The sequence below is a fragment of the Procambarus clarkii genome, chromosome 31 (genome assembly GCF_040958095.1).
Source record: "Procambarus clarkii isolate CNS0578487 chromosome 31, FALCON_Pclarkii_2.0, whole genome shotgun sequence".
Classification (NCBI taxonomy): domain Eukaryota; kingdom Metazoa; phylum Arthropoda; class Malacostraca; order Decapoda; family Cambaridae; genus Procambarus; species Procambarus clarkii.
Window position 1 is genome coordinate 27,929,963 of NC_091180.1, and position 23,415 is coordinate 27,953,377.

At 35.4% G+C, this 23,415-nt stretch overlaps 2 protein-coding genes across 2 annotated transcripts in view; one reads left to right on the plus strand and one right to left on the minus strand.

Annotated features, from left to right (window-relative positions):
• Window positions 1-11,711: 11,711 nt before the first annotated feature.
• Window positions 11,712-20,282, minus strand: LOC123758832 (ES1 protein homolog, mitochondrial). Its single transcript, XM_045743564.2, has 6 exons — window positions 20,117-20,282; window positions 19,064-19,204; window positions 18,535-18,680; window positions 17,670-17,839; window positions 16,087-16,163; window positions 11,712-12,291 (listed from the first exon to the last, which is right to left on the minus strand). Exons 1-6 carry the CDS (start codon window positions 20,210-20,212, stop codon window positions 12,154-12,156), a joined length of 768 nt encoding a protein of 255 aa, XP_045599520.1. The 5' UTR covers window positions 20,213-20,282; the 3' UTR covers window positions 11,712-12,153.
• Window positions 20,283-21,830: 1,548 nt separating this feature from the next.
• Window positions 21,831-23,415, plus strand: part of LOC123758830 (uncharacterized) — a 28,113-nt gene continuing 26,528 nt past the window's right edge. The window contains 2 exon segments of the mRNA XM_069334236.1: window positions 21,831-22,057; window positions 23,013-23,172. Coding sequence (XP_069190337.1) covers window positions 21,831-22,057; window positions 23,013-23,172 — 387 coding nt within the window.

The window sequence follows — 23,415 nt, forward strand, 5'->3', positions numbered from 1 at the left end:
CATTTTGACTTTCTCCCCAATTTAATGAAAATTGGTCATATTTCAAATTTTCAAAGACAAAGGCAAACCCATTGATAGTTCAGCCTATGAGTTGCAAGTGAAAGTTAATGAAAGATTACCAGTAGTTATTTGCTTTATGCATCTTCATTTACCTATTTACCTATTTATTTTGGTTGATAAGCACTATATATGTAAGCAGAGACATGCAGTCCGACCACCGCAGAATTAGTATACAAAGAACAATATATAAAATCCTGCCTGAGCACGTCTATTACCAACTATTAATATATTGCTGTAACGAAGAATAAAAGCAGGATTAATGATTGACAATTGTCCATTGTTATGGGGATCACTCAAGATACATGAATGTTGTACTCTTGCAAAGAGAAACTGTTTCTAGAAAATTATACAGTAATGACAAAAATGTGACTAGGTAAATGCTTAAGAAAAATATTGTATTGCTGTATTTCAAAATTAAAAATTTTATGTGAATGAAGGTCAAGGTGCATATTGGTACTTGAAAGTGATCAGGTATGCATGTACAGTATTGTTTAGCTTGTGTTCCCATCAGTAGTGTGTGACTTTTCACAAGAGTGACATCAGTAATTGAAATGGTGTGATGCTAAAGAAACCTGTGATCAACCCCTCAGTCTTATAACTATGACCAGTGCTTATTGGTTAACTGCAACACCACGTTCCTCATTCTCATACTAAAAATAATAATGGCAGTAAAAATACTGTGCACTGTATTATGTCAATGTATTTTACACATCAGTCACTTTAAAAGATTATAAGTAATTTATGAAAAAGCAAAATGAATCTTTTTAAATAACTGTTTATAGTAGTAATGAAGTATTCATAAATAGGATAATATCTGAGTAGCACAAGTTTCTTAGTATTCTTGTTTAAACCTAAGCAATGGTAAATTAAGTTTAAGAACACAATTATGGTGTATACACTTGTATATACATGAATGGTGACTACTAAGGTACAAAGGGTAGATATTTAACACTTTTGGTCCATATATATTATAGTCCTCATAGAAATACACACATTCTCAAGCGTCCAATAAATAACGCACATGTTCTGTGACGTCCAGAATTAGAAACTAAGATAAATAGCTTGGCAGTGTCCATCTGTATGGAAGCAATAATCAAATCCACAATTTACAGTGTAAGACAAATTTAAGTGACCCATTATCTTTTTTACCACCATCTTTTAAAAAGAGCAGCATATTATTTACATAATAAATTCATGCTTAATTTACTCTCAAATATAATAATTTAACAGATTTGTCTTGATTTATTAGTTTAACAAAATGGCTACTGACATTTAAAAAATTTTCCTTAGCCATTCAGGAATTAAATTAAGCTATAATTTTATTAATATAAATAGTATTTTGTTACACTACTGTTTGTGATTCTTGTACTCTACATTCATGCTTTAACACCTTTACACTATCAGTAAACTGCTTCGTTAAACACCTACAGTAACATATTATGTGAAAAACTGTAGTATGGGAGATACTATATATACATACGTACATACATACTGTACATATCCACACACACAATAAACCACATTTAAAGATGAAAATGTTAGCAATATTTTCACCTTTCGAATGTGGTTTATTTCTACATTAATAAAATTACAGGACGGCCCAAATGTCACTTTATCGTATTATTATTTTATTAACAAAATCATATGCAAAAAAGTAAATTAAAAAATAGCTAAATTGATAAAAATACAAATTAAATTTGTTTAAACTAAAATGCATTTTTATAAATACTGTATTAGTTTTGTTTATTTTAATTCATTTAATTTTAATTATTTTTCCATGTTAATATTTACATATGATTGTTACTAAAGTAATACAGTATCATAAAGTAATATTTTGCCCACCTTATATATATGTATGCATGTGTGTATATACGTATATATTATGTATGTTGTACCTAATAGGCCAAGTTACCTAACAAGCAGAATTTTCCCGAAATTATATACGGTACAGTATTTTCTAAAAAAGAATCTTATGGCATGATAGAGCTTTCAGTTATATTATTTATGATTTTAATATTTTTTTACTTAAAACTGACATAGAAATTCGTATGCAGACGATGAGACACAATAACGTGACTGAAGATATGATGATCAAACCACACACCAGAAGGTGAAGAGACGACGACGTTTCGATCCGTCCTGGACCATTCTCAAGTCGATTGTCCAGGACTTGTGCACAATCGACTTTATAATGGTCCAGGACGGACCGAAACCTCGTCGTCTCTTCATCTTCTGGTGTGGCTTGGTCATCATAACATAGGTTATGATAGATTAGGTTTGAACAAATTTCTAAGTCAATAATTCATGTTCTTAATATGATATTAACTGGAATAAACCAATTTGAAAAAATATTTGAAAATAATGAAAATCACTGCCTGTTAGGCAAATTGGGCCATGCATACTAGGCTAAGCAATGAGAGCCAAATTTTCAATGAATTTTAAGTTCTTCAAACATTTTTTCTTATGGATTGATGAAGTTTATTATTGTATTGTATGTAATTTTCATTTCTTTGGAGTCAAAATTAACATGCAAATTTTACCAAACTTAACCTAGCCCAACATAACTGTCAGTAATTGATGTGCCTAACATAATATATTATTATTGTTAGGAATGAACCAATTTGGAAAAAAAATATTTGAAAAATAAAAACAAATAAAAAATGGAAAGAAATATTTGAAAATAGCATCAGTTGCTCTGCCTGTTAAGCAAATCAAGCCTTGCTTACTAGGCCAAGTAGTGTGATCCAAGCTATTAGGTATGAAATATATATTATAGTGTGTGTAATGTAATAAATAAAAAGATACATTAGTGATGGATATGCTACCTAGCTTCTAGAGGTTTTTCTCCATGGCTGTTGTCATAGACTCTTGTGCACCAGACTGTCTTCCTTCCTTGCTTTATAATGCTTCATCATATTAAACATGACTGGGTTAGTGTTCCTTGTAGAACTTGAGAGGAAAATCAGCAATTGAGGCAGAATGCAAGTTGTGCAAGACCATACCATGTTGAATGTTGTCTGCTGTAATTGGTGAAATTTTTTCCTTTCGTTTAAAGGGAATGATTAAAGTTACCAGTAAAACAAAAAAATATACGTTGGATTAGTTATCAACAAGCATTACACTTTTTGAAAGGTTTGGTTACAGAGGTTATTAACTACTTCAGTAAGTAATGATAAAATTAATGTACTGGAGTTTGTTGAAAGTAAAAATTTACTTTTAATTCATGTCCAGCATACAGCAATATTGTTTATACTTTGTATTGGGATGGAGAAGTCTAGTAGTAGGAAACATATGTTGTTAGTTAGTAGCTTCTTGAACCTTGCCTATCATTTCACATTAGTTGTACTCACAGAGTGTGTAGGCTCGCTCACAAAGCCTCAACTACTAGTTATGTGTATAATGTACAGTATCATATATAACATCCTCACCTGACTGAATAATATGCATGCTTTATCCCATTTTCATTTGCTGTCTAACAGTAAAAGATGCACATATTATCTTCTATAAATGCACAGAGTTTTTATCTGTTATAAAAGTTATTCCAGAATTTATTGCAGTAAATTGCTATTTAACATGTTCTGTAGGAATAGTATTGTATGACCAATTTATTGTAAAGATTTACTCTATGTAATGTTGCCATAAAATTTATTAATATTTAATGATATTGTCAACCATGTCCATGATATGTAATTATGAATATATACAGTATAGCATTAACAACAAGATGGACATATCAAATTAAATTTTCTTGTGAATCTCATATCAAGTATATGGCCTGATTTGTTTAGCACTGTTGTTATTTGTGCTGTTGCACAGATCTTATAAGATCTCCTTTAATCTCAAGTAGTGGAGTTTTGCACATATGTATATAAAGAAGTTAGCCCAGTGAGGACTGAATTTCCAGATAATTGGAACTTTTTGTAAAGTGTAAATTTTTTCTCATGAATGTGGCAAGCATAGTGTGATTATATTGTGATTTAAATAACTTTTACTTGCCTCTGTGCCATAAAAGTTATAAGGTACTGACTGTTAACTGTTCACCTCCTTGGTGACCAAAGACTATAGAAAGTGTTTATCAACTCAGGAAGAAAATAACACCTTTGAGTGGAAGTTCTTCATGGTAGTGTGTTGGATGATTCTAATATGAAAAATTTTCTGAAATGTGTTCACAACACTACTTGGTCTCAAAACTACCTTCATTGAAGTGATGTGAATATTCTGTATTGCAAGTTGATGATTTGCATAAGTTGATGGTGCTATTTATTTGAAGACCAGTGTTGGTGCACTGGAACAGCTGGGCTTCATCCAGAATAGTTGAAATACATATAAAGTTAGTTTAGAGAGAAAGGAAACTTATTATGTAGATACGTGAATATGCTTATCATTAGTTATAGTGACCCATGTCCTAATACTGGCTATATAGATATTGTACAAGTTAAATCAGAGAATACTTACCAGACTTGCTAGTCAGTTTAGTACATAACTCACGGGCACTGCAAGACTTTTTGAAATGTTGAAAGTGTACAGTGCCATGTACTTTCCTCATAAAAATTACCCATTTTATGAGCTATAAGTAACATTAGCTTTTTCAAATTTTTATAGAGGAAAAAAAAGTCATTGCCATAAAGAGGAAAAGATTTTACTGTAGAAATTAGAATGCAGTAAATAGTATAATTATTGGTTATCATATTTTCTTTGTTAAATAAAGGAAGTGATAACCTCAAGTGGTATCTTTTTTATATAAATATAAAATGTGAAAATAGTTGTACTATATTAATTTTATTCTTCATTTTAGAGACCATGTGGAACGTTTCTATACGAGTTCCACATTGTCCTATAAAAAGAAGATGCATATTTTTTTCTATTAATGCCACATAAAGATAAGGGAATAGTAATCTTGATATCTTTTAAACTGTCAATTATTGTGAAACATGACATCATATGGGATAAGGGTTTTCCATGTGTCCCTCGCACAACTTTGAATCTGTAAGACTGACGTGACACAGTTGGGTATAGAAATGGAAACACATACTTCTAGATGACTATACTGTACATACATTAAGTAATTGCAGAGTATACATAGCATATCTTAAAAAAAATATTGTCCAACAAATATTGATAAATGTAGTGCAGATTGCTACTCCTAATAACCGTGTATGAATTATAAAACTTAAATCATAGTGATTTTGAAATGTAATTTCAGGTTTCCATTAAATATTAATTTCATATGTACAGCTAGCTCAATCAGGTGTAAGTTGTAAAAATGTTTGCTGTAGTAAATATATTGTAAATTAATTTTATTTATTCATATTTATATTCCAAGTTTAGTGTTTTAATTTTGATACTAAACATTATATTCATTGCAGTTTATTATAAAATGTACTGTATAAACATTTGGGAAATGTAATAATTGAAGACACCCCCAAAGTGTGTTGACTCTTAACAGGAGATATTGTTTGACTTTCAAGAACTTAGACTTATTAGATAAAGGGAAAATGGCAACCACCATACTCTTATTAGTGTTGCTGTACCTGCTGATGCTAATGTAAAATTAATGCTTTTATTAAAATTATAACTGGAATACAACATCAGACAAAATGATGGAACCCTTTACAGTCGATGGAACCCTTTACAGTCAGTAGGGTTTCTTCTCCCAAGTCCGCTAGATTTGATGACCATCAGTCGAGACCCACTTTTTCCCTCGCCTCTCTTCTTGTCTACAAAGATAGCTTGCTTGCAAGATTCTCTCTCAGTACACGCCCTCAATGTCCCCCTCATATTATTCCTACTTTGCCCAAGGAGAGTCCCTCTTGTGAAATTATATAAGGCCATGACCAGTATAAAAGTCTAGCCTTTTTACAGTAATGAAATGCCTTTTTCTTGATTGTCATCTTTTGCTACTCATGTCCCACTGGATTGAAGTCTACCAACAGCATTAGCCAATAAGTTATGTTTTCTGAACAGAGTTATGTGCCACCTCTACCCAGAGAAGCATTTTCATGGTGGAGCTCTATACGTACCTACATCATCTCATGGATGTGCATTCCTTTCTCAAATTTTGCCATCCATAACTAGATCCATAACCATTGAAGGTAGAATGCAGTTTGTTGATCACAATACCCAACCATATATTAAAGTTTACCTATTCATGTGGCCTTCCTCCTACCTTCACAACAGATAGGGAACACAACTCTTGACTAGGCTATGTATAGGTATTTAATGGAACAGAGACCTACACCTTACTGTCAAAACCTTTCTTCCACACTTACTCATAGAATGACCTAATTTTTGGAAACAGAAATACTATATTGCTTTCCTATTGTCCTTTTGAGTTTGTCCCTTGGTCAAATCTTTGGAGAGTCCTATAACTTTTGAGTTCACTTGTATAGTGTCTATTTTTCATCCTGAATGATATCTAAGACTTCTTGATTGTGCCACAGATAATCCTAGATAGTCTCATGTTTGGCCCTTTTGATAATTGCTTGATTGATGACCAGTAAATTGATAGAAAATACTGTACATTTTTTTTTTTTTTTTTTTTTTTTTTTTTTACACTTGGTACCGTCATTGAAAAAGTTTGATTCTTTCAAAGTTAAAACTAATATGACCAAGTGAACCAATATGTTTAAATTTTAGTGTTAGGAAGACACATTCTCCCAATCCTGTTTCATCAACTGTTCTTTGTGTTTATCATTGCCGTTTCCAGTAATTTAACTCATTATGTCTGTTCTCGGTTTTCCAGCCTATCTTGTCAGGGTTAAAGTTATCCATGAGTAAGTAATTAATTATTAAAAAGAGGGCACCAAATTATCCATGAGTAAATAGTCGATACATTCTTATCAATATTTTCATGGTTTGTCATACCATTGTCTAGACCTTTGTCATTTTAATGTTGTATATATCATTGTTACTGTTATCTTTGGCCCTCACATTAATTTTGTGCATGCACATTTTGTTCATTCATTTATTGTATATAGGGAGGGATTAGCTTTTGTGCCTACCTTTTAAATTCTGGGAATCTGGTGCAACATTTTATTTGCTTTCCTGTTTGTTATATCTACTTTTAAAGCTGTGGTTTAGATTGGCCTTGACCTACTCCATTTCATTTTGTGTGTTCATTACTCATACACTGAAGGAGTACATTACGTTCCTGTGGCTCGTTTTTCACTTCCGATGTGTGTCTACTAGTCTTTACTTCTCATTTGGAACAGTCGGTTCTTGTCCATTTCTCGGCATCTTTTGAACCAGTGTGTGCAGGTTCAACTCTTGACCCTGTCCACATAGATCATTTCATATATCCAGCATCAATTTTGTAGTAAATCCTTAGTACCATTTTCTTTAGTTAAATCCGTGCTGACAACAATGTAGAGAGAAAAAGTTAACTTCATTGAATGGAATGCTTTCAGACTAATGAAGTTTTACATTTCATAGTTAATGTCAGGAATATCACATGGTATATATAGTAATGCTCATGCAGTGTCCCCAACAGGGTATAAATCCAAAATTACAATAATTAAATTTCATAACCATTAGTAAATTTAATTGTATTGTTACCCAGTACAAATTATATGGCACTAAGCTTGGAATATAATAATAAAGATATGGGAGAATGTAATGGCATACTTTTGTTCAAAACCGATTCATATATAATGTACTAAAAGGTACATGTAGTAGTACAGAACTACTGTATAATTAATTACAGTACAGTATTATAGTTCTGTAATATCTATTCATTTTAGAATGTACTGTCACTTTCATAGTCTGTAATACGTTACAACTAATATTAGATAGTGGGTTGAATAAAAATTTATTGTACAGGTTACAGGAAGCAATTTTGAAGTTACACGTCTCTCTAAGAAAGGAGAAAGTCTAGAAGTAATAATACCCAAATATTTGAAGGAAAAACATTTTGTTCAGGAATATTTTGTCTATGATCTGACAGGTCCTTTGTTAGTTGGCCGAGGTGAACTTGTACCGAGTTTGTATCCTGGCACAAGACAATATGACGATTCCAAAAAAATGAACTAAAACAAAAATTTTGTAGTGTTTATTATTTCCTTATTTTAATAATACCCTCTACCTGTCACTTTCATGCCCTCCCCTTTGTGAAATTCAAATGGACCATTATGTCTTAATTGAATCATGGTATAAAATTCCAGTACTGATGTATGTTGTAAATAAAATTAAAAGTTAGTAATTATCAAAAGAAAGCATCAAATCAAGAAGACTATAGCACCATCTACATCGATATTCAAAAGGCAAAAAGTATCGCTCGAGATACAGTTTGAGAACAAAAGGACAGTCTGATACCTTTGATATCGTTCATCTTGCCAAGGACTCCAACGAGGGACAAATGGTCCCTAGGGGACAAGGAAAGCAAGACATACAATCCCCAAAATTTGGATATTTTAAAGGTGCACAACTAAGTGGGACATAATAGCTATGACAAAGCTAAAGAAATTTAAGATGCAAGAATTTAAGAAAATTTAAATTTAAGAAAAGAGCACGGAACTAGGTAATATCAGGATCGGAGAAATCAGGGTTGACGGAATAGGTAAAGGCAGCAGAGGGCATAGTCAACAAAGTCCAGTGAGGAAGAATGCGCAGTCAAAGAAGGGACAAATGACTGTGTACTCTGGAGCAGGAGCAGCATCAGAGGAAGGAACAAAAAGCAACAGGAACTCCCATAGTGAGGTTCAGAGGGCTCTGCTTTCGAGACTGGAGGAGATTCAGAACAAGAACGCAGGAGTGAGGTGGAGACAGAACTAGTACCTTCTTATCCACTGGAGAGGGACCAGGCTTATGTTTCTGCAACACACAGGTGTGGTAGCGTCAAAATACAATGAAATAGCTGCAATCATTTCAAGCAGGGAGGGAGAAAAATAGCGGGAGACAAGAGTGAGGAATGGAAATCCCGGATAATTTATATGCTAGGAAGGGCCAAGAGACAGAGGGATGGATTGAGGAGGATGCCCACAGTTGATAAAGAGCAGCAAAAAAGCAACACAAAAACAATTGACAGGGGAAGACTGGGAAGGTGGAGCAGTAACGCTGGCCATTGACACCAAAGGAATACAGACGGTGTCATCACCGAGACCGAGGAAGGAACGGAACATTGTGGAGGTACAGTATTGGGGTTCAGGGTTTGAAAATGGTTGTTGACCAAAAAGATGGAGGTAGAGAAGTGCGATGAAATGCAGTGGCATGAGTCATGCTAATAAAGGAAGAAATGTGACAGACCTGGCATCGTGCCTCAAGGAAAGATGTGTGATCATGGTGTTTAAGGTGGACGATGGGTTGTTTAAATTTATAAAGTAGGCAAAAAACATGAAAAAGAAATGGGACGGGCATTTTGCAATTGATGCAGCGAGCATCATTCCAACCGAGACTGGTCAAAAACACCACACATGGGATTAAAAGATACCTTGATACTACATTTCAAGACTCCATGCCTAAATTTCCTAGCACCTATTGCAGAGGTGTGGAATGGTGACCGAAGATGGTAGGGCCAAATTATGAAAAGTTTCCTTGACGACTTTAAGGGAACACTGACTACAAAGGCTCCAAGTTAATGTGTCTACCTGGAGAACAGGATTACCTGGGTTGAGAAAGTTATACTTTATATCCTCATGGTAGTCCTTAGAGGAAACCGACCTCATCAGATGTGCGAAGTCTGCTCACACCTACAGTCTTATACACAGGTTAACAGCTGACACACCTTCCAGTAAGAAGTCTTGGTCTGATTATGACACGTTCTCTGTCCCCACATCTCAATGTTGGACAGAAGAACCATGCCAATGCTGGCAGTCGATAGAATATTCATAGAGACCCAAACTGGGGACTCCTCAATGCGAGATAGGGCAATTAGTCGAGTGGCCACCTCCTAATAGTGGACCTCAATGATGCGGGTGCCAGTCTGGGTGGCATTAAACTTAACACAAGCATCTACAAAGTCTATATAGTGTATGGCCACATTGTCAGTATATGTAAGGTCATCATAGCCCACATCAAAATATTTAGGCCACGTATTGGAGCCAAACAAATCATGTAATGTAGCAGAGGATGCAGGAAGCATGTTCAATAATAACATCACCTTGGACCTCCCAGGAGGCAGGGTATAAAAGGCATTGTAGTAACCATCAAAGATGGAGTCACCCCAGGTGACTTGGAGGTCAACCCTGATAAGGAAGAGGCTGTGGAAGGAAAAGGATCAGAATGTGTAGCTCAAGAGAAAACCTGGTCGGGGCCCACCATATATGGAGCCCAGTCTTCCATCATGGTCTGACTTAGACATGATCACCCACCACAAATGTCTGAGGAGGAAAGATTTGGTCAGAGGTAACAGACAGATGCATTGGGACTTCACTGCCATGCACACACGTTTCATGTCATGGATGGAGAAATACTAAAGAAATTGTTCACGGCCTTTGAGAGACCAAGGTTGCAATAAGCAGCAGTTGTATGGTGTCCATATCTCAAGAAGCACTTCATCAAACTGGAAAAGGTGCAAAGACATGCAACTAGATGGCTTCCAGAACTGAAAGACAGCTACAAGGAGAGGTTAGAAGCATTAAATATGCCATAGATATAAGATAGTGATAATTTCTCTGCTTTTTCCTTCTATGTACAAAATAGAGCAGTGAAAAATAAAATCAACAAAATTGATAAAGAAAAATTCTTGAAACCTAGGACTTCAAGAACAAGGTCATAGATTTAATCTAAGTAAACAATGCTGCTGTAAATATAAAAAAAAGTCACTCGCAGAGTGGTAGACGGTTGGAACACGTGAGAGGGCGGTAGAGGCCAAAACCATCAGTACTTTCAAATTGTTATATGGCAGAGTGCTGGAAAGGTAGGAAACCACGAGCGTAGTTCTCATCCTCTAACAATACTTTGGTAATAATTAGGAAATTACCTACCATGAAGCTGAACAAGAGAAGGCATAAGCATGGGGGGGGGGCAACCTCAGGAGTGACAGACAGTATACATGGATCACAATTAAAGGGTCTGAAGAGTATCCCTGGGACTGATAGGGATACCAATGCCCTCTAGGCCAGATGTCTAACTAGGCATGCCGATCAATTCAGGTGAATCACACAACCTCCTATTTTAACCCCTGTCTCTCCACCAAAGAAACATGTAGACTCAATACACAGAGTAATCACACTGTGATGTATCAATGAGAAAATCCGTAGGTTCCAACCCCTCATTCACAACTACTATGGATTTTCTCGTGTAGACTCAACAACCAGATGAAGGAACAAAAGGGAAAGCATGGCTCTCCATGTTCAGTGAACACACGAGGGAGTTATATGCTTGTGCACCATCACAGTAGGCAGGAGAGTGGAGGAGCAGCTACACCCACCTATCCGAGAGGGGTGCACAAAAGCCCCCCTCACCACGTATATGAACCACTTGTTGAGGGGGGAAAAATTCCATAAAATTCAAACATTCTCATACATTTTTTATACAAGTAAAATATGAAACATTTTGTTAAAAATTTTGTTCAATGTCGTTATAACTGTACAGACGTATTGCTAAAATTTCTGAAATATTTAAAATGGAATTTTAAGCCATAATTTTTAGATTCCAAGAGCATCTTCTGCAAATACTTGTACAGTATTATGAAAAGGGGGTGAAAAACAATAAGGTTATGATATTATAGTTTTTATATCTGCTTTATTATAATCAATATGCATTGCTTTTGTTACAATTATCCAACTCACAAATGCACAAATTTACCCTATTATACTTATTTTGAATACTGTATTACTAACAAAATTTCCACGAACTCTTTAGTTAAGTTTATGGGGATTTATTAAATGTTAAACTTAACAAACTGTTTACTAGCACAAATTCCTTCATCACTCAATTTTTTTTCTTTTGGTGTAATTGTTTGTATCAATACTGTACAGTTCACAATTATTTAGTTTGATTTTAAACTTAACAGCGTGTTGATAAAATAAAATAATTTATTTTATCAACATTTCATATTATAATGTTACGAATAATATATGCATAATATACTGAATAGTTACCTTTTATTTGAGGGTACCGACTTTGTAACATTTTCTTTTTCCATATAAATGAATTTCAGTTCTTGATCATGCCAAGAAGCACAGTGACGGCCTTAGCCACGCTGTCATGAATTTCATGAAACTTGCCTTCATACATGAATGCTGGCGAGCTCACAACTTTATTAACTTCATCAACTGCTACTTCATCCACAGCCTGCATTCAAAGATAATTAGAAAGATATGAAAATAGTTTGCTAAGTGTGATTCCTCACTCTCAAATTCACTTATTGAACTTAGGCACTAAAATAATACTACAATTTTTCTCAGTTCAAATTTTTTTTTTTTTTCAATTAAAGCCCTATTTAAATAACTGAAATCCTTTGTTGTTTAAGTGTGCTGGGTATTTTAATGTAAACTCTCTAAAATTCATGCAACAATGGTTTGAAGATATTTGCCCTTCTTGAAGTGTACTACATTTTGCCAAGACTATGGCTTAAAATCAAATGAACATAGAAAAAACATCTCTCAAGTTACAATTATCAAAGCACAACAATACAGTATGTACTGTAAGTCTCCAGTTTGTAAAGTCATTTTGGACATTACTGTGGATGCCTATACAGGAGCAGAATGATACGAGCTTATCTATAGTGAATGAATGCGACTCAATGGGCATTTTATTAAAACATTTGGTGTGATGGGACAGTCAGGAAGCAAAAATTTATGATCCTAAATAGGACATTTTTCTTGGAGATTAAAAACTAAGCAGAATATTACAATTTGGATAGTAAGGGGCAGTTTTCTGTTCCATTAAGTGCCCTTAAGGATAAGAATGTTTCCATATTTTTCACTTGTATTCCCATGGCCTTCCCCTTATCACATTTCATGTCACACTATTATTACAGCAACTGTAGCCAAACCTCTATCTTTTCAATATTACAAAGTAATTATCAAAAGGAGACACCAAGCCAGAAACACTATGTAATGCCATCAATGGTGGGATTTTCAAAAAGTGCTAAAGCTTATTAAGGTCCCAATACAGTAACAAAAGTGCATAAGGTGAGCGATATCAACGGAATCAGATTCACCAAGGATTACATCATGGGACAAGAAACCCATTGGGACATCTGGAAAGCAGAACCTACAATCCTAAAAATAAAGACATTCCACAATGAGGTGCAAAATTTTAAGTTGGACAATGCAGTTTAGACATATAGGGCATCATTCCATTAAATGTTCACGAGTTAAGGACATGTCCCAGACACGCAGCCTAGTCAGAGCCATTTCCCACCACCTATTATGGGGGTAGGAGGAAAGCCTTGGAATAGGGTACCTTACCTTACCTTGAGGTTACTGTGAGATGATTTTGGGGCTTAGCGTCCCGGTCCTCGACCAGGCCTTCTCGTTGCTGGACTGGTCAACCAGGCTGTTGGATGCGGCTGTTCGCAACCCGACATGTGATTCACAGCCTGGTTGATCAGGTATCCTTTGGAGGTCCTTATCAAGTTCTTTCGTGAACACTGTGAGGGGTCGGCCAGTTATGCCCCCTTGTGTGCAGTGGCAGCGTGTTGAACAGTCTCGGTGGGCCTCTGATGTTGATAGTTCTCTCTCTCAGAGTACCTATTACACATCTGCTTTTCAATGGGGGTATTCTGCACATCTGCTGTTAGTCAGGAAATTGTAGATCCATCTGCCTATTTTTCTGGTACTTCCTTTTGAACACATTTTGTGTGCAATAACACAACCTTTTGAACACATTTTGTGTGCAATTACACTATGGTCACATTTATCAAAGGCTTTTGCAAACTGTGTAAATTACATCAACATTTTGTTTGTCTTCCAAGGCATCTAATGCCATGTCATAGTATTCGTGCAACTGTGATTGGCAAGAGTGCCCTGTCCTAAAACCATGTTGTCCAGGTTATGGAGATGCTGCGATTCCATGTATTTTGTGATCTTACTTCTTAGCACTCGTTCAAAGATTTTTATGATGTGTGAGGTTAGTGCTACCAGTCTAATTTTTTGCCTCTGCATTATTTCCTCGTTTATGGAGTGATGCTATCTCTGCTGTTTTCAGTATGTCAGGGATAACACCAGTATCTAGGCTTTGTCTCCAAAGAATGAAGGGCCTGCAAGTGGTTTTTTACAGTTCTTGATAAATATAGAGCTCCAAGAATCAGGGCCTGGTGCAGAATACATAGGCGTACTGTCTATGCTTTCTTCAAAATCCAATGGGGATAGGGTGACATCTAATATATGATTTGATGTTGGTATCACATCCATGAAGAATTCATTTTGATTATTAATATTCAGTGTGTTTAGTGGCTCACTGAAAACAGTCATATTGATTCCTCAGTATTTCGCTCATTTCTTTGTCATCATCAGTGAACATTCCATCTCCCTTTCACAGGGGTCCGATACTAGATGTGATTTTTTATCTTTATTTTGCATAGGAGAAAAAATCATTTGGATTTCTGTTTCACTAATGGCCTTTAGCTCTCTGCCTCTCCTGGGTTTTATGTTATTCTTGTAGCTTTAGTTCAGTTATTTCTGTTTCTCTACCTAGCCTTCTTTGCCGTTCTTGAGATAGGGTATGACTAAAGTTATTCTGCGATTCATTTTCTTTCCCTATAGAGAAGGCTTTTCCCATTCCAATCTGCACCTCTTCCTCTTTTTTCTTAGGGTATGTGGTTTGAGCATACAGTATTTCTAGTGCTACTGTGCCCAGGCATTGTGCCCAGGCACTGTGCCCAGGCACTGTGCCCAGGCAGTACTGTTTTTTCCAGGCATTGGTTCAGGTTTGCATTTTCTAGTTGTTCTTCTCAGCTTATTTCTGTGAGGTCTTGGTTTATTTGCTCCTAGTTTACCTGTTTGAAATTGAAATTGGCTAAATTCTCCACTGGCATTCAGGACTGGTTTTGCAGGTCTATTCCCCATGCTTGTCAGAACTTCAATTAAGTTGTGATCCAAGTAACAGGTATTTGTAGTCATTATGCTCCTGATCAATTCATCATTATTAGTGAAAATGAGGTCCAGCGTGTTTTCCTTTCTAGTTGGTTCTACTATTTGCTGGTTTAAGGCAAATCTGTCGTACATCTGCAACAAGTCATTTGTATGCGACTGTTCATTTAGGCTGCTTCCCAGAATTCTCTGACATAACTGTATTAGTTAGGGTCTTCCATTTCAGATGCCATAGGTTGAAGTCTCCAAAAAGGATGATGTTTGGGGCTGGATTTGCGAGGTTTTCTAAACAGCGTTCTATTTTCATTAGTTGGTCTGGTCGTACCTTAGTGAGCGGTTGCCATCATAACTTGACGCCAGGGTAATGAAATTAGTGTATCACATATTAATTTTAGTTATCACCCGGTTTTTATAAATTATGTAAATATGGTTATAATATTTCTATATAATTGTAATGGTCTTAACCTAGACCCATAAAAAATATTATTATATTACCATCAAATTACAATTTGTTGTTTTCCACATCGTAATTTGATGTAAAAATCCACATCATCAGAGTAAGATGTACAGTATTAAAATCATAGCAGCTTGCAAAATTGATGCGATATTCCATTTTCTATCATGTTCCTTAGTTAGGCTAGGTTTCGGGAATTTAGTATATATACTAGGAGATATAAATTTAGCGACGTTGTGAATGATTAAGAGGACTGCCGATTCCAATTCCAAATTGTGCAAGATATGGAATCATATTGCCAATGGAATACATTGTCCAAACAATATTGGAATGGTATTTTGTGGAACCAGTCCACCAGCGAAACATTTTGGCACAAATCTAACAAAAGTTTGAAGTCAGTATGGCGAGGCTTTTCAGATGCTGTCGACATTGATGCCGAGATACTGGGAGATGCTTTCCCAGATGCTTCATGGAAAAAAAAAAAAGCAAGATGGTATCCTACTGATGATACTGCACCACTGTACCTAACTGTTGTTGATGGCTCATTTATTATGCATATACTATAAAATACTGTTTCATAGAAGTTGGTGATCTTACCTTTTCAACTGGATTAGCCCCCAGTGCCTTGGCTGCCTCAATTGAGCCTGCATATGGCCACTTTCCAGATCCATCATCTAGAATTAAAATAATTAGTGCAAAACTTTGCTTCGAGGGACAAGCTACCCATTTTCACTTAACCCCCCTAATTGCACAGGCTATATTTATGTATTCATTGTCATGTACAAGAAAAAAATTGTACTGAAAAAGAATTTTTTTTCTTTGGACAGTGTTAATTTGCATCCAGGAATTATGAAAATCCAAGTGAAAAGTTTCTACCTATCATGGTTTAGGGAAATAGTTGTATGTAGGCAGGGAAAAGTTGTGTGGATTTGGTAGATTGGAGGCCAGGTAACTGGCTCACACAGCCAGGTGGCCGTCAAGATGCGAGGTGCCATGAGGGTATAACTCGGTTCATTTATTTTCATCGTTTCTCACTTTATTAAAAATTTTTGCACTCACATGTTTTGTGCATAAATAGTGGTATTCATTATGTATAATTTGGAAATATACATATGCACAGAAGCATAGGATATAAATATAGTCACACCCTGTATTCATTCATACTAACATTTATATTAGCCTAAAATTTTATAACTGCGCATAACACACATTTTGCATGCAAATATCACTGATTTGCCACTTTTTAAATGTTATGGTGTGTATTACTGCCAGTGAAACTAGTGAAGAGGCAGAGAACAACAAACTTCACTAAAGGGAAACAGGTTTTTCATTTTGGTTAAACTTTTAAAAAGAAAACTAAATTATATTTTCACATTTGCTAGTAATAATTGTAGCATTCACAACAGTGAATTAAAGAAAACTTTACCAAGAAAAAACATTTACATAAACTATCACCAAGCTCATAAATCAACTCCAAAATGCTTAATTACACAGTATATAGTACAATTCTTACACAAATCATGATTCATACATTAATGTCAATGAATTTTAGAAATGGATGTTTGGTGCAAGTGTGGGGGGGGGGGTCAGTTTAAGTGACATTTTGAGTAGTTATAATTCTACTAGAAGGATAACCTTTGATTAGGCCACAAATAGATGGCAAATAGATGGATGTCCAGGTGGCAATTTTGATTGCAGACGGCCTGGTTGAACATTACAAAATCTACAAACTTCTTTCCAAGCAACTCAAAAACACTCCGCACCCTTTCCCCAACAGAATGACCAAAATCTTCTGGCTGTGGTCATTTTTGCAGAGAAAGGGTTAAACTCTTTAAGTGCCTGTCAAAATCTTAGGATGTTCACCAGGACTACATATAATGGTTAACATCCGAAGATGTTCGATTGTTTTGCCCTAGGTGTTTGTATACCAGTTGATGCCATATATTTCCAAAAGTATAAAAAAAAATGTCCTGACATCACCCACGAAGCATGTTTAGTAGTCTCTTCTTCAGTGCTAAGTCAAACAAGCTTGCAGATGAGCATCCTTCAACCTTCCTTGGGGACATTGCCCAAGACTACAGTACTTGAGGCTAAAGTAACATTTGTAAATATAATGCATTCTCCACTAATGCACTACAAAATCTGTGAACTAAAAAAAAAAAATTTTAGCAATACCCTACCTGCCTTGCCAAGAGTAACAGTTACCCCACTGCCACCAAGAACTTTAGCTGCTATCATGGGAGCAATACAGCAGAAACCAAGGGGCTTCTTGGCACTATGGAAATCCTTTATTACTCGCTCCACTTCACTGTTGACAGTCATGTCTGCTCCTTTCACTGCAAAGTCAGACCTGTAAAAATTTTAAACTCCTAAAGATCTACTTAAAACATAATACTCTGGAATTATTATGTGAGGAGCAAGTTCCTGGCACTAAAAATGTTTCAGGAAAAAAAAAAAAATACAGTATCAAGTTCACTGCCTGGAAGCAGTTCTGGTGGTAAAGATGCGAGAAAATCCACCAGGCAGTTTACAAATGGTAAACTGATAAAACAAAACACTTATGTTACTCACAGAAATCACAATAGCGTGATGCATTTGTTTCAAAACACTTATGTGTAATATTTTATATCATATTTTATCTGATATAAATGATATATTGATATAAATGGTATAATATTTTATATCAGGATAACTATTGCATACTGTATATATTATTTGCCCTGCCCGAAACGCTTTGCGTAATAGTGGCTTTAGGCATTGTATGTACTAGCTCTATCTATAAAGCCAACAAACTTTGTAAATCTCTTTATGTATGTACCTTACCTAAATAAAGATTATTATTATTATTATTATTTGCTTGTATAAACTTGAGTTTACTTTCCTAAAACCAGCTACACTCTTTGTACAATATTTTTTTAAATACTGTACAGTACAGCAATGGTTTCATCATTGACAATTGTTACTCTGTAAACCTAAGACGTATTACTGTATACATTAGTACAGAATAGAAATTTATCAAGCTATTAAAAATGATAAAATACTTGCAGATTTTTAGCTGCTCCAAATCCACCTGGAAAGAAAACAGCATCTGCAACCCCACTTGTCAACTCTGTGATAGGCTTAATATTACCACGAGCAATGCGGGCTGATTCGACTAGAACATTACGAGATTCATTTTCTGCCGGTGCACCCTGAAAAACACATTAAATGAACATAATACTTCTATACAGATAGATATTTTACAATAAAGCATCCAAAATTCAAAAACGTTTTGGGGCCAAACCCATTGCTAATTTATCTATTTTCAGATTCTAGACAGTATGTGTTAGCCCCCAGCCCATCCCCTACAATAGCTTAACTTTACCTGTGTTTTAATCTTTTACTTAATCTACAGTACTTAAAAATCATTGAGAATATCAATATACAAGTATTATTACTGGTAAAATCATTAGAGCAAAACAGAGCAAGTACTGTACAGTACTGCATTTCTATAAATAGTAAAGAACAGTGGTATATTGTATCTACAAGCAATATTAAGCACAAATTAATGTACGAGCCCATAACTCGCTCTCACCTTAGTGTGATCTACAACATGCATCTGCAAAGCGTCGGGAGCATAACAGACGACATCTGCCCCACCGCGTGTCAAGCTAACCAGAGCAGCCGACGCTTCATGAATTTCAGAGCCATCATATACCCCAGAACCAGAGAGCACCTGTCAAGATAGGCAACACTCTAAACATAAATTTAATACCAAAATAAAATAATTACAAGGTATACAGTAAAGGCAATTGCAAAATATTATCGTTTAATTTTGCGAGCACCATGACTAATAGGGTATTGGGCAGGGTTGGGTTACTGGCCATCAAAATGAATCCCCCACAGATTCACGGGCATTACACGGGCATTTTGTATATACAGTACTGTACTCTGGGGGCGGTGTGCCGGATAAATATCAATTGTGACACTGGATCTCCACATAAATCAGTTGCTTAATTTAGAAACTGTACTTGCGGTCATCTCGAACCCATTGATGATGTGACGACTTATATTGAATTTTGTAACTAGCTCATCAAGATTGTAACTTGCTTAGTTAAATCAATTGGGGGTTCAGTCCCTGAGCCCATTGTATGCCTCTGTAACCCTTTCCATACCCACACGATGGGTATGGGGTGCATAATAAACGAACTAAACTAATACTATACTGTATAATGTTCTAATTTTGTCATGTCATTAGGTTGGGTTAAATTGTATCAGACAAAGGGTTTCACCGGTTTCAATAAATCATCTGGAAAATGTTTGTTTTTAAACAATGACATTGTATTCAGTCCCTTAATTAATCCTTTTATGTTCTTAAGAGTTTATTGAAGAAAAACGACCCGTGTACGAAACGACCTAACCCAACCCCATAGTAACATAATAAATGTACTATATATATATATACACACACACTGACATTTACAACTGACAAAGTTAATAATAAATTAGATCAATTTCCCAGCATGTAAACAAGTTATATCTTTCCAATTATAGTCAAAATAGTGACAAATATCGTGTTGATGGGGAGGCCGGCCGGAGGACATACCACTAAGAGCAGCGTGTATATATATAACCTCTTACAACTGACCACGGCCACTGTAGGTGCCTGCAGGGAGGAGCTACATGACAGCCACCGCAGAGTAATGTTCCGTGCTACTGCTGTCCTGCTCAAGTTAAACATCATAGAGGTGTGTGAAGATGATGACCCAGCAGCAGCGACCCGTCTCCCAGCCCGGCCAAGATGCAACTGTCTCGATAAGATCTCCAGTCTGTCGAAATTAACACTACCAGGGTTTACTATGTCAATTACGTAGCTCTGTGTAAACTTACTCTCAATTAAGTGTATAATATAAATCGTATTAAGGGTAAGGAATGACAGTTATTTAAAATATAGTTTATATTTTGGCCCGGAGTAGGATGAACGGTACGCCTCTGTTCTCCCAGCAGGGAATGGGTACCTTTTTTTATTTATATTTATTTATTTATATATATACAAGAGTTCTTACATTCTTGTACCTGGTTGTTAAAAGATTTGGCGGGTCGTATTCCGAGGAAAATTACGATTATGGACCTGCCAGAAACGCTGTGCGTATTACTAGCTTTAGGCATACAGTAGTATATACTTGCTCTACCTAGAAATTCAACATTCTTCTTATCTCATTTTGTATGTATATATTTTTCCCTAAATAAACATGATTATTACCATTATATTCCCTGTCCTTCCCCACACAGTAGGCCCAATAGGTTCAGGAATTTGTTCATTGACAGTTGAGAGGTGGGACCAAAGAGCCAGAGCTCAACCCTCGCAAGTACAACTAGGTGAGTACACAACCCTCTTTCCACCATCACAGTAACCACGATGGTCGATATTTATTTATTTATTTTAATTTATAACATTTATATACAAGACTTGAGATACATTAAGTTAGTGAGAGTACATAACATTGCTGTGACAGTACATAACACCAATGTAATCACTGCTATCAACTTATATCATAGTTATGTTGAACTCAAATTTTACCACAATGTACCTATTAATAATCCTCAAATTATGCACCAACGTACCTGTTGATAATCCTCAAATTTTCTTACGATGTACCTATTAATTTTCTCCAAATTTTCTTTTCAGTGGACCTATTAATATTCTTTAAATTTTGCTACAAATTACCTACTTAACATTATCTGTTAGATTAAAGACCTGCCCGAAACGCTATGTGTGTTAGTGGTTTTGCAAGAATGTAAAAACAGCAATGCTATGTACTCTCATAAACTCAATGTACCTTCTTGTATATATATATATACATATATATATAAATTTTATGAGTAAATAAGATAAGAGAGAGAGTGAGTAGGAGCCTTGTTGAGGATGAGGAGGGAAGGTGCCACACCACCCGGGCTCACTCTGGGCCATCCCGCTTACTTCGGGGCGTTAAATACCAGAGTAGCCTACCATTTATGTTGAATGATGGCCATGTATGTCTTAATTAGGTGTTATAATTAAAGAAATAGAGGGCAATGTCTGAACTTCAGTACTACGCATGCGCAAATTCTCATTCAGTCCAGCTGGAGTTCAGGATAGCTTTTATTATATACAAAATTACTTTTTTATATATTGTTCAAATTGGTGCTTATATAGCTTAATATTTTATCTCCATCTGTATGAAGGATATCTAATCTTTAAGTAAATGATGAAAATATAATTATCTCGTTAAAAATTTATATAAAAGTGCTAAATGTACTCAAGAAAATGCTGAAATAAGCATTATCTCGTGTGGTATAGTAAAGGGTGTGAACGAAACAATATGGAGCGGCCTGGGAGTCTGGCAGCGAGGTGCTCCTCAGCGCCCACCAAAGATGGCGATACTGAAACCAAGAAGAAAATGGAGGATCAACAACCCCGTAGTATTGATATATGTAGAGGCCAAAAACTCGTGGTGACGGTGATCGAAGCCCAGGTTGACCTCCTCCTTGTGTCCTATGAACATGGCACTCAAGATTTCCAAGGAATTTTGCTGGATTCGACCAAAGGGTGAGGAGAAATAAGCGTTCATATTGGAGTGGTAACGTCGCTTCTCGCCTTGTTCAGTCTCTTAGCTCCCAGGAATAAGCATGTCTGTTGCTTCAAATTTCTCTTGATCTGTTGACGTTTAGACTCTGCGATATGCACCACCCTCATCAATGACACCTCGTGCAGTGGATGGACACAAAAGCAGGTCTCCAAACCCACCAGATTACTTATTGACACATCAACATATGACTGGTTTTATTATGTGTCAGATGGCTGAGTTTTCCCTCAATAAATGTGGCTCGGTGCTTCTATATATAGTTATCATTTATGTAGGCTAAGAAAAGCTCAAGAAATGTATAATTTCGAGGAAAATATAAGGAGAAAGTTGTATATCAGTGTTTTTGACCCATCAGCAGTTAGATATGTTTGGTATTCATTAATACCTTCAATATTGCTCTAACAGGTATGCACTGTACATATAATATATAGAAAAATATATTCTATTTAAAAAGCACTTTGTTAACTAGAAATGTTTATTTGTAAGAATTTTACAGTATTTTACAAAATTGTTAATATAATGTTGAGTGCAATTTTCCAGCTAAAATTTTCAGTTTAAGTTGATGTTAAAGTTTGGGGCAATAACAATACCCTTTTCCTTTTATTCTTTTATGCAATATTCTGCATACTTCATGTGCATTATCTTGCTTGGCATCAGAAAAGCTATGCAATATGAGGGCTGCTGAGGCCTCAGATGGGTAACAAAATTGGAAATGGAAATACTGTATTGTGTTAAATATGAAAGTCAGTGATTTAGAATTGTTTTAGGAGGGGATACTAGGACTGTTTTTTTAAAAACGTAAAATTGTGTGCGTGTCCTTGTCTGATAACTTGCTGAACTTAAAGGAAAAAGTTTGCTGCATGAATAAGAGTTTATAGTGTGCAATATTATTGGCATTAACACCGCCGACATTGGTAGTGTATTTGGCTTCGTTCTTGGCTCACAGTTAGGAATCCTGGGTTCAAATCCCAGGCCGGACAGAAATGGCTGGGCACGTTTCCAATCGCTTAATGCTGCTGTTCGCCTAGCAGTAATCGGGTACCCGGGAACTGGTCAACTGTTGTGGGGGAATGTATATGTATGTATATTTAATACCTTTTTATATATACTGTATGTATATAATTTTATATAATGTATGTACAGTATACATACAGTACTGTATATATATATACAGTATATATAATTATATATTATATATAATATAATATATATATATATATATTATATATATTTATATATATATATATATATATATATTATATATTATATATATATATATTATATTATTATATTTATATTTATATATACATATATATATAAT